The 12,783-nt window shown below is 44.9% G+C and overlaps 1 protein-coding gene across 4 annotated transcripts in view; it reads right to left on the bottom strand.

Moving 5' to 3' along the window:
• The window catches only part of MSH4 (mutS homolog 4), a 62,211-nt gene that overhangs the window by 9,815 nt on the left and 39,613 nt on the right, over positions 1–12,783 (bottom strand). For all 4 annotated transcript variants that reach the window (XM_008171285.4, XM_065555409.1, XM_065555410.1 and 1 more), the window contains 6 exons: positions 12,576–12,679; positions 11,588–11,712; positions 10,006–10,206; positions 9,685–9,803; positions 4,598–4,726; positions 2,859–3,033 (listed from right to left, as the gene is read on the bottom strand). In XM_008171285.4, coding sequence (XP_008169507.4) covers positions 2,859–3,033; positions 4,598–4,726; positions 9,685–9,803; positions 10,006–10,206; positions 11,588–11,712; positions 12,576–12,679 — 853 coding nt within the window. The remainder of the gene's footprint in view (positions 1–2,858; positions 3,034–4,597; positions 4,727–9,684; positions 9,804–10,005; positions 10,207–11,587; positions 11,713–12,575; positions 12,680–12,783) is intronic.

Genomic DNA, 12,783 nt, shown 5'->3' with positions numbered 1-12,783 from the left:
GAGGAACTGCAGCCTGTATCCCTGGGAGATGGTACTGAGGATCCATTGTAATACTGGACCATTGGAGTCGGAAAGCCGATAAACGGTTGAAAAAAGGGTAACTTTAATAACTGGGTGGGGAGAACACTGGCAACAGGCCCGGTGACCCCCCACAACAAGTCAAAAACGCCGTTTCCCGGGGCACTTGCCCTTCGAAGCCCCAGGTCGCTGGGCCGAGCGGGATTGGCGGTGTGACCGACGCCTCTGGTCCCTTTGCCGCTTTGGCGGGGGTTCATATCTGCCCCTAGCTTGCGGTGCGGGGGGTTGAGTCCTGGGCTTGTCCTTTGTCAGCGGGACGTACAGGCCCAGCGTCTGCAGGGTAGTGCGGGAGTCCTCATCCCATGCAGATGGGTATCAGTTTGGTCGGCAAAAAGGACCTTGCCATCAAACGGCAGGTCCTGCATTATGGTCTGAGACTCAGACGAGAGGCCGGAGAGGGTAAGCCAAGATGCGTGCCGCATGGAAACAGCCGTGGCCAAGGAGCGAGCGGCCGTGTCCGTCGCGTCCGAAGCAGCCTGTAGAGCCGCCTTGGCCGCAGTCGTATCGGCTCAGGAGTGCCTGATGGTTGGCCACCCTGAGCTGGAAACATGTGGATGAATACGACTTCTGTCCAAACGAGTCAAGTCTACGAACGTCCTTATCCTTGGGCTTGGGCGTGGGCGCCGGCTGACCATTTCTCTTGCGATAGTGGACAGACTCTACCACCAGTGAGTTCGGGACTGGATGGGTGTAGAGGTGCTCGAGACCCTTCGCAGGGACGAAGTACTTCCTCTTGACCTTCTTCGAAATAGGGGCAAGAAAGGCCGGGGTTTGCCAGAGGCCAGTGGTGATATTAGCAACTCCTTGGTGGAATGGGAGCGCTACACGCCCCGGGACCGAGGAGGCGAGGACATTAAAAAGTGTGTTGGAGGGCTCCTCCATCTCCTCGGCCCGGAGCTCGAGATTGGCTGCCACCCTCCGAAGCAGCTCTTGGTGTGCCTTAAAGTCCTCTTGTGAAGAGGGAGGAAGCGGCACCGCCACCGAGTCGCCCTGTGCCGCGGAGGTGGAAGGGACGGCAACGTCGACGACCAGCGGCACCGTGGGCTCCATTTCGCGGTCAGGTACCAGGGCCAGCGTCGGGGGATCGGCACCGACGGCTTGGTCATGGTACCGAGGGGACGGAAGGCAGCCCTGGGAGGCACCCGCCACGGAGCGAGGACCGGGGGAGCCGGTGCCTGAAGCCATGGCGCTAGCTGGCACCACTGACCCGGCCACGGAACTGCCTGGAGCAGAGACACATCAGGTGCCGAAGGCACTGGTTGGTCCAGCGGCGTGGCGCGGCTCGGCTCGGCTCCGGGACAGGCGGCTGCGCGTTGACACCAAGGTGCGGGAGGAACACACGGTGCCGTGAGAACGGCTGGAACAGTCCTGATCACGACGGTTCCTGCCCCGAGACCTCGACGCGGAGGAGGACGACACATACACCTCCGAGGAGCTGACTCGGGACCAACAGCGGCGCCCCTGTGGCCCTGGTGCCTGGGTGGTGGGGAGTCTAGGTGCGCTCCGCAGTGCCGGGCCTTGGAGCGGGAATGGCGGTGCCAACGGCTCCCTGACCCGCTCCTGTCGGAGTCACTGTACGAAGAGGTCTGGTGTTGCCTCTTTCTACTGGGACGACGACGGTCGGGAGCAGACGAGTGGGAGACGCTCATGGCGGAGTCAGGTTGCGGAGTCGACGTGCGCCGTGAGGGTCTGGTAGATGCCTCAACCCGAGAAGGTGGCTCGACTTCCAAGTCCTCCATGGAAGGGTGATGGGCAGACAAAGACGGCTTCCCACGGGACTGGGGAGCTGACTGCTGCGGCGCCGCGAGCACCAGGAGCATCAGGATGTCACGCACGGCCTGAGCTGCCTCTGGCGTCAAGGGCATGCACACCTCTGGAGAGGCTCGCACGGACGGGACTGGACTACTTCGCTCAGCGTGAGTCGGAGGTCTCTGTTCCGGTGGGGATTGCGGGCTGCCCAACATGGGTCTAGCCTCCCCCTTACTCTTCTCCCGGTGCTTCAGCGATTTCCCCGTCTTTTTAGCAGGGGAACGGTGCCGGGACGTCAACAGTGCCTCACTGCGTACCAATTACGCGATGCCGGGTGCCGATTCTGAGCGGCACGCAGGAGGCACTTTGCCGCGTGTTGATGACGCGGAGCCCGGTGCGGTACCAGCTCGACGCGTCAGTGCCGGGGCCAATGCCGACTCCATTAAAAGCGCTCGGAGTCGGATCTCACGCTCCTTCTTCGTACGCGGCTTGAAGGAGTGGCAGATTTTGCACCTTTCAGTAACGTGAGACTCGCCCAGACAGCGAAGACGCTTAACGTGCGGATTGCTTCTGGGCATAGAATTGCGACAAGAGTCGCAGGACTTGAAGCCTGGGCCAAGGGGCATGCCCTGAGCCAGGCAGAGAAGTTCAAAAAGGAAAAGTTCAGTGAACTGAGTACTACTAAGGCTAGAAGCGCTGGAGCAAGTTCTGACTACCTTCACTGGAGGCAAGAAGGAACTGAGGGTGGGGGGAGCACGCAGCCCCCTTTATGGTGCGATATGTTGGCGGTGCTCCCCCACTACAGGTACTGCTAAGGGAAAAACTTCTGGTACCGATGCACGTGGCAAGCACGCACACCTATAGTGGAATACACATGAGCAATCACTCGAAGAAGAACAGTTACTATGTAAAAAAATATTCACAATATGGAGTGATCTGTCAGTGGACAGTGGGAATGTTAGACCCTAATAGTTTAATATATCTTATGTACTTTCTAATAAGTTATTAATATCAATACTGAAGTCCATTACCATAGTTTTTTTCCTCTGTGTGTCCTTTCGAAAGTATGTAAGTATAAGTTATTTTTTCCTTATTTCCAGCACTGTTTTTCACATGTCGCACTTCAAAATGGTTGTTTTCCACATTGGGATATAAAGCATCTATGTGACACAGTTCCAGGAAATGTGTAGCAAATAGAGTAAATGCCTAAATTAGGCAACAGAAAAGGAAATATTTTGACATATTAAGTAATCCTTCATAATTCATTATAATTAAGCAAAATAAGGTTAAAATATATATTTTCAAAGTGGGTACAGGGATTTAGCAATATGACTTTAATTGATGGCTAAATCTGCACGCATTGCTTTGAAAAAATGCCCTGAAATTACTAAAAAATATTAAATTGAATGAAGAGATCTATTTCTTTGGTACTATAAACATTGGCATGATTATAGCAAAATAGTAAAGAAAGCTCCAAATACAGGCAGTTTTAAAGCAGTTTCAAAAATATATTAAATGAGCCCTTTCATTTTTAAATTAAGTGATATTGTTTGCTGGACATAAGTTTAATCAACCTAATGACATAACAAAAATGGACCATTTAGACCGTATATCAGAAAAACACATGAGAGATCTATTAGGCTATGGAACAATCTCATAAGAGGAGCAATGGAAGTCTCAATACATGACATATTTTAAACTAGACTGGGAATAAGCAGTAACATGAATTTAGGATACATCCTTTACTGGCAGGGAGATGGACTGGATGACGCAACAGATCTTCCCAACCTGGATTATCTGATCCCTTTCCCAATGGAATATATAAATGTAGCCACTAACACAGAATTTCCTAATTTTCATACTATTTTACCAAAATTACTGTCAAGAATTTTCACAAAATTGCCTGAACATTCTGATATTATATATTGTCCTTCAGCTAAAACTATAAGAAATATTTGAACATTTCAAACCAATCTGCAAAAGTATTCCAAAATAAACCCGGGTAAGAGTCCAGCCTATGTCCAGGTCTGCAAAAGTTTGACAACATGCTGAAGTTAATCACATAGCTAGGAAGTAATTAGAGTTTCCTCTCCGCTTAAAGGCCATTTCTACTTCTCTTGATAAGCCACTGAACTCTGTCTATGCACCTTTAAGTTAAGGGGGCGGGGTGGAGGATCCCAACATATTTTGGAAAGGGAGCAGCCAGTTGGGAGCTCCCTTTGGAGATTTAGGTATATAAACTCTAATCTCCAAGCAAAACTGAAGAGGTTAGTTAGTTTGCTTTCAACACGGAAAGACAAACAGAAGGGTTCATTTCATGAACCAAATACTGCAAGATTCTCATAGAATTACCATACAACTACTTTAGGGATATTGTTGTCAGTCTCATTCTTGGTATAGTCACTGCAAATTGTAAAAGCCAAGGCAAAGTCTTGGCCAAAGGAAAGAACAAGAAGGAACATGAATGGAGCCAAGGGTTAGAAGGAGTGTGTTCAAGGGATGATCGTGTGGTTGGAATGGGATGGGGTAAGGATAGGACAAGGACTAGAAGGGCAGGAAGTATGGCATCCTTGTCCTTATTCTTATCTATTAATCAATCGCTTTTCTATCCATAAATCCCAGTAAGTGTATCCGTATTATTTAGATCAGAATTGTCCATAAAATGAAGACTGGAGTATGAGAAAATGTTTTTATTTGGTACTATTTTAAGGCTGCGTGAGAAAACAATTACAAATTTTAGAGACTAATGATTAAAAAATATAAAAAATACCTTCAAACTCAGTAGATATTCACACACTGAATAACAAATGCCAATACCTTCTTCAGTACTGGTACCTCTGCCAAGTTCATCAATTATGATGAGTGATTTGTCATTAGCATTTTGCATGATATATGTTATCTAAGAAAAAAAATACTTTGTTATCTCTAGCAGTACATTTTTAAATCCCCCCCACCCCGAAAAACCAAACAAACCAACAAAAAGTCCGCTGGTAATGTGAGTAAAGAACAGAATCCTTCAGAAGATCCATGGCTTTCACCTCTGAGCAGCTTCCAAATAGCTGAGATTTTAAAACAAACAAAACATCCTGCCACGAAACTGTTTGCCTCTTTCTCTCTAAATATGTAATTTTTCCTCAAAATGAGGTCTCAGGTGGAATACTAGCAACAGTCAAATATGGCCCAACAATAATTTAAGGTACAATACCTAATGAAACATCAAGACTAATGTCCAATGGAACAGTGATTTCTCCTGTTGGAATGGTTTCAGAGATATTGGACTTAAAACTATGACATGATTTATAGAAAAGCTATTATGAATAATTCTTAAAACTTCCTGCTCATCTCCAGCTTGCTGGTTGGGGAGCAGGTCTTAAAGTCCATAACCCACATTGAAAATCTTGAAGAAAAAAAGAGAAGATGGAAGGCAAGATAGAAAGTTTGAAGGGCATTATAGAGAGGAGCAACAGGTAGAGAAAAGGATGGTTGTGGGTTTTTCTACCTTATCTTATAGCAGGCCTATTTTAGAAAAGTTTTAAAAAATAACTTACTGGTATTATTTTTCTGCCCTGCTTCCTGAGAAGTCCAGTTGTCCTAGTTACTAATACCTGTTTGCAATATGGAGGTCTAGTTAAACTCTTCTTCTTTCATATGGCTTAAAAACAGCATCGTTAGATGTCCAGATCTAAGTTGGCAATCGAATTGATTGCTTCAGGTGACACAGAGTAGATGGAAGAAATACCACTGATATATGATTATTTGGGACACTAGTTGATAAGGTGTTTCATAGCTTGAAGTCTGTTTCTGCACTCACAAACAGAATTGTGTATCAGTCTCCATTCATGGAGGACAGAAGCAAATCTGCCATGTGATGTGCACATGCAGTTCAAAGTGTAGCATATTTTCATGTGAGTGAAAAGCCAGTGGGTTGTTCATTTGAGTCCTTGATGAGGTGTTTGTATGGAACACTGGTGTCCTTTCACCTTGCTCGCCATTGACTTCGTGGGAGAACCCCAAGTCTTTGAACTCTTGCGCTGCAAGCCAAAAAAGCTTTCTGGATTTGAGTTGGAATCTTGATATATTATTTAGATATTCATATATCGGAAAATCTTTGTTCCCTCATGTAGCAATGAATTTGGAGTGGGCTGATGTGTGCCAGTATGGGAAGCCATGGTTGTGACATTGATTTTACTGTGCCTGTAATGACATGCATGATGGTGTTTAGTTGAGAATTGACAAATGATATGTCTAGATGGGTCAGCAGTATTCTGTGGCAGAGTAGACAAAGGCTAGTGAAGAGGTTTGTAGACTTTTTGCATCAGCTCCCCAGGTTGTTGCTGACAGCTTATGGATGGGGTTTACACACATCTTTATTTTATCATAGTTATTTTTCAGGTGCTAGTGCAGAGGTGGACAAACTACGGCCCGCGGGCCACATCCGGCCCGCGAGACCCTCCTGCCTGGCCCCTGAGCTCCTGCCCTGAGGGGCTAGCCCCGGGCCCCTCCCCTGCTGTTCCCCCTCCCCCGCAGCCTCAGCTTTCTCCACCACCGGCGCAATGCTCTGGGCGGCGGGGCTGCGACTCCTGGGGCAGCACAGCTGCAGAGCCATGGCCTGACCCGGTGCTCTGTGCTGCGCGGTGGTGTGGCTGGCTCCAGCCTGTTCTGGTGCTCTGGGTGGCATGGCTGGAGCACCAGTAAAGGGGCAGGGAGAAGGGGGGGTTGAATAGAGGGCAGAGGAGTTTGGGGTGGTGGTCAGGGGGCAGGGGTGTGGATAGGGGTCGGGGCGGTCAGAGGGCGGGGACCACAGGTCTTTAATGGGGGCAGGAGTCCAGGGGGGCAGTCAGGAAGGAGGGGGTGGGTTGGATGGGCGGTGGGGGGCAGTCAGGGGCAGGAGTTCTGGGGGCAGTCAAGGGAAAGGGAGAAGGGGCAGTTGGATAGGGCAGGGGTCCTGGGGGGGGCAGTCAGGAATGAGAGGAGGGGTTGGATGGGGCTGCGGGGGGCAGTCAGGGGCAGGGGTTCTGGGGTGGTCAGGGGACAGGGAGTGGGGGAGTGGATGGGGCAGGGGTTCTGGGGGGGGCTGTCAGAGAACGGGGGGGGGTTGGATAGGGCAGGATTCCGGGGGGGGGGCATCGGGGGCGAGAAGTGGGGGGGGGTTGGATAGGGGGCAGGGGCCGGGCCATGCCTGGCTGTTTGGGGAGGCACAGCCTCCCCTAACTGGCCCTCCATACAATTTCCGAAACCCGATGCGGCCCTCAGGCCAAAAAGTTTGCCTGCCCCTCTGCTAGTAAAATGTGAGGCTTTGGTCTAACATCACATCAAGACATTTTGCAGTATTATCTTCTAGTCACAGAAGTCCATGTGCAGCTCTGCCCTAGTTTTTCGATTGTTTAGATGATATGCTGACACCACAGTTTCAGGCTATGTCTACACTGCATACCACATGTTTAGTAGGTGTAGCTCTCTGGTCCTGGAGTCTTAAATGGGGGGCAAAGGCCCCAGCAGCTGGGGCAGCCAGTTGCAGGACATTACACTGTGGCAGAGAAATGCTCCAGCAGTGGGGAGCCAGTTGCAGGACATTACACTGCTAAAAATAGCAGTGTAGATGGAGGAGTCACTGCTTGGGTGAGTAGAGAGCCATGTAGGGTACATACCCACAAGGTTCAGGCATGTCTTTACTATACTCACCTAAACAATCCCTCACCATCTATACTGCTATTTAAACTTGTGCTGGGGGGAGGAGGGCATGTAGTGTATGTACACTATACACTGTTTAAAGGAATATGCAATGTAGACATACCTTTAGTGGGCTTTGGTTTGGCTGTCAATATAAGAAATATTCTTCCAAGTTTATTCACCTCCTCCTTGGTGAAGGGAAATGATACGGGGATCGGGGATAGGTAGTGAGCTGACTATGTGTCAGAGCTCTCTGCACACTTTATGCTTAGTTGATTTGTCCCCTAGTACTTTTGAGTTCATAAGAAGCGTTTCTGCGATTGGACCAGCTTTTGATGTTCCCTTGGGTTTGCCGCCCCAAGCTGATGCAAAATTAGCCAAGCTTTGTGGCTGGAGTAAGTGAAATCCTGACCTTCAACTGTCTTGAGTCATCTTTGATGGCACGCTAGATTCAGTGACTCTAGGAGGGATGTTACAGTATTTATTTGGTTCTTCTTTAATAGCCTTTTTGTTTCTGGTTTCATATGGAGTATATCGATTCTGATTGCTGTGAGAGATGTTTTTTCTTGCAGTTATTTGGATAAGCTTGCTGAAATGACCGAAATTTCCAGGCTTTAGTGGAATTGCGTCAATGGTGGCCTCAATTGTTGTAATGAATCCTGGCCAGTTTCCCTTTGAAACTTCTATTGCCATTTGGGCAATGACATGACTACTGGCAATGCGGATTAACACCAGTCGATGCTAGCGGTGTAGGAAGTAGCAAAAGTAATGCTAGACATATTCTGAGGGATTTCAATTGGTCTTCGGTGATGAAACAGATCTGGACTGCGGTATCCATTCCAGGGGGCAGAATGAAAAGTGCCTCTGTCTTTTGCATAGAAAAGAAGGTATGTGTCTTCATTTGATGACAATTCCACAAGTGCCTCATCCACAATATCGTTACTAGCATAGCCCTACATTGTGTGGTGGTGACTGAAATCAATGACATATATAGAAGCCAGGCAATAGACTGTGGGTAATGGGGGAGAAGACAAGTCTGTATTCAGTGATTTATACACATTAAACACTCTTATCTTGATGATTCTTACTGAGATGGTCAAGGTTCCAGAGTTGCTCCTAGCAACTATCGGGTCATAATCCTCAATGCTGAGCTTGATGCACGTATCATGGCTGTGTTTTGGGTGATGGAGGTAGGTGATGAGATTGTAGCAAGCAATATGGCAGCGTGGTTCTTGAGTTTCTTGCAGGGCAATGATGTTAATCATGTTATCTCATGTAACATGAGCTAGCTGGTTGCTTCTAGGCTGGTAAATACCTTCAACATTCAATTGGCAAATTCTTAGATCTGGGTCTACAATTCTCTTAAGTGGCTCTGGATGGAGTCACTTTTTGAAGAGTAACTATTTCCATTGCTGTTCAATCCGGGACTTCACGGGTGATGTTCGGATGCCGATTTGACAATATCGGTTGTGCTTTAGCACGTAACAATGGAGACCACATGGTAAAAGGTTGTCATCACCTGCCTCCGGTTAGTCTCTGAGCAGTAACTAATGGATCATATAGCAGCAACATCCAGACAGCTTTCTTTCACTCTATAAACAGCCATCCAGTAGTTAACATTTCTTTCAGATGCATCACCTCAAGACTAGACTACTGTAATGAAGGGATGCATCTTAAATTCATGTGGAAACTGAAGCTGATGCAAAATTCACTTGTTAAGTAAAGGTTTGTTTTACCCATAATCACATTAAGACTGTGATTCACATAACATGTCAGACTGTGTTAAGTTCTGTGCTTGATAGTGGCAGCCTATTAGTTCCTGAGTTGATTTTCTGATGCTGGTTTTGACCTGTAAATCCCTAAATGGCCTGGGATCTACCTTTCTAAAAGATACTTCTCTCCTCACGACATACAATATGGAAGAGAGATACAGAAGCCAAGTTGTCTTTGACTGCTTTGTTTGTACACAGAATCATAGAAATGTAGGGCTGGAAGGGACCTTGAGAGGTCACCTAGTCCAGCCCCCTGTGCTGAGGCAGGACCAAGTACTCCTACACTATCCTTGACATGTGCTTGTCTAAAATAAAAGTGCTTCAGTGCCAATGAAATATAATCCATAAGCCAATGTAAAGTGTACCAGCTTAATGTTAATTAGGGCCCCTGATACTAAAATAATTAATCTTGTACCTCTTTCATTTCCTTCATGAATGTTGATGAATTTGTTTCTATGTCATCATCCATACCAATTCTAGTGAAAATCTGCTCAGCAATTCTAAAAGAAGAATATTCTGCTGGGACATAAGAACCTGAAAAATAAAATAAAAGTACAAGTTATCTTATGTTATCACTGGTAGTAACACTATAGCTAAAAACTGGCCTTGTGTAATACACATAAAATCTCATCTTATTTTTAGAAACACATTTTTCCACTTAGTAAATAATGATATTTTCAGTAGAAAACAATTTGAGTAGTGCAAAAGAATACTTATAAGGTAAACTGTTGCTCACCAATCTGTGCCATAATTTGACAGAGAGCAATCTGTTTCAGGTAAGTTGATTTTCCACTCATATTTGGTCCTGTAATAATGATAAAATTGCTGCCTTCTGTGATATACGTGTTATTAGAAACAGGTTTTTCCACAGATATCTTTTCAAGAATGGGATGCCATCCCTGCTTGATTGCTAATGTATCAGTAAATTCTGGACGAACTAAACCAAGAAAAAATATAAGAAATGTTAAGCACTAAATACAAAAAAACCTATGACAATTATTAAAAAGTTACATTTTAAAATAAAATAAGAATCACTCATGCAGAGCAGAGCTCTGAGTCTGTTACTCTTCCTCTTGTTGAATAATGTCTTGCTACTTGAATTGGGGGCTTCACTCCTCTGCCAGGCTTAGCACTACAAGGTGCTGCCTCAGTTTCCCCCAACCTGTATCTATAAAATAAGTCAAAACAAGCTTGCCTTAAAGCATTTCCCTTTAATTAACAGAAACAAATATCCCAAACAGGGAAAGACCTTCCACTCGAGCCTTTAATCCTACTACTAGCTCCAGATTTGGGAGACCCCTCTTACATAGTTCTGTATTCTGCCTTCATCATGAGGCTCCTAGTCCTCCTCCCTGGAGCTGGAGTACTGTTCAGAACAGTCTTTCTGCTGTTTACATAAAATAACCCTCCATCCTCCTCCCAGAGCTGGAGGTACCACCTTCACCTTCCCAGTTCTCACTGGAGCTTGGGTAGAACTCTTGCCAGTGCTTTAGCTAACATAGCATAAAGATATGATCCAGTTCTTCTCCCTGGAACTGAGGTTCAGGTATCATTTGTCTATCCCATGACAGAGTGGGCACCCTCCCTCTTTTCTATTGCCTGCTGTCTCCTGTCATCAGGAGTCTTTTCCCCCCGACACTGCTCCTTGCTGACCGCCTCTCCATACTGAGTTCTGGTAATTTTATTAAAGTCAGGTGCTCCCCTAATTGAGCAGTAATCAGCCACCTGGGCAATCGATTAGCTCCCTGTCCACCAATTAGCCACCAAGGCTGGCTTACCAACCTTAGTCATGGGTAGACTGTCTCTAATTCTCTCTAAAAGGCCAGTCACCCCGTGACAAGAACTATTCACAAAGAAGGGATTATTCAACATGAGCAAGAGTGGAAGAATCAGAAAGGATATTCCCATGTAGAAGACCTGACCTATAGCTATCAAAACAGCAAAGACAGTATACTTGGAGGAATTAATGGGCTGTTTTCAGGTACAGATTACATCTTTTATACAAGTCCTCATGATCTATTACAGAAAAATAACATCTTAGCCCTCCATCCTCAAATAACATGCCAAGATTGTGTTCAGAAGCAAGTGGGGGAATACATGAATAAAAGGGGAAAGAAAAGTAGGAAAAATGAAGCTATAAAAGCAATTCATACACTGAACTGAAATCCAATTTTAGTTCTATAGATGACTAATATATGAAGAGATAAATACAAGAGCCACAAACTAGGCCTGGTACTATTATATAAAGATTGGGGGACAGGGGAGTAGCTTTACCAGCATTTTAATTTATATTTACCATCTCTTAGAAAGAAACTTACCATAGTCAGAAAGAGTGCAGGCATGGGCAAATGACAGCAACATATCCAACATTGACACAGTGTCAGAGAGTTTGTATAGGCAATGGATATGTTCATAGATTTCACTCAATAGTTTACACACTATCCTGCAAGCAGACAGCTCTGAATTAGTTACTGTACACTACTATATTTTATTGCTTTATACAGTTTACAGCAATAAAACAATTAAGTTCATAATGTCAATATGGTACTTAGATACTAGGATGACAAGCATTACATAAATGCCATAGAGATTTGTAAACATGGGCAATTATGTGAATTTCTAAAAAGCGTAGTAAGTTATTGGGGAACAACTTCTAGGCCAAATTCTGCCATCAGATGTACAGATGCAACTCCCACTGCTCGAAAGGGAGCTGCATGTGCAAAATTGACTCTAAAAAATACAGCTTTGGAACCAATGGTGTTCTTTTGTCCTCCAAAAAGTGTGACTCTTCAGTTGCTTGAGTCCTTCATGTTTAAAATGGGTTCACATGATCTCCAAAAGATGTAGCCAAAAATAGCCTATGTTAGCTTTTGTGATCTAGAAGAAAAGAGAACTATATATGCCCTTGAGTCCCTTTATAAGCATAACTTATGGAAAAACTGAAGGTAATTCTACTTAAAATGAAAGGCATACTTAATATAAATAATGGCTACACATTGCCAAATTGCTATACTCATTGTGTCATTTTGTGTTGATAATATTCTACAAAAAGTTTAATAAATGTGATGGATACTCTTCTTTTTTATGAATAAATCCCTATACATTTTCATCATAATTCAGAATAATGTAGATTTAGCCTTTTAATGTGCTCTCTCGTGAAGAACACTCTCTCTCTACAATCTGGAGTGCTTTTATAATGCACCATAATTTAATAATGAAAATATATTAGAAAACCTCACAACTAGTTGTTAATATGGCAAATAAATCAAGTTAACACAAATATTAAAGAGTTTGAAATGTTCTTACAAGTAGGTCATGTGATAAATTTCTCTCAAAGACTCCTGGCATCTTTCATTCATTTTAATTAAGTCTGCTGAAGTAAAGCTATACGCATTTTTCATTTTAGTGATCTGTAGGGAAATTCAAACTTTAAGTAATACATGTCAAATAAACGCACATAAAGAAAGATTTCCAGAAAACAAAATAGGAACAATCTGGAAAGCAAGTGACAAAA

Source organism: Chrysemys picta, chromosome 8, assembly GCF_011386835.1.
Source record: "Chrysemys picta bellii isolate R12L10 chromosome 8, ASM1138683v2, whole genome shotgun sequence".
NCBI lineage: Eukaryota > Metazoa > Chordata > Testudines > Emydidae > Chrysemys > Chrysemys picta.
This window is presented reverse-complemented; position numbering and strand designations above follow the sequence as displayed.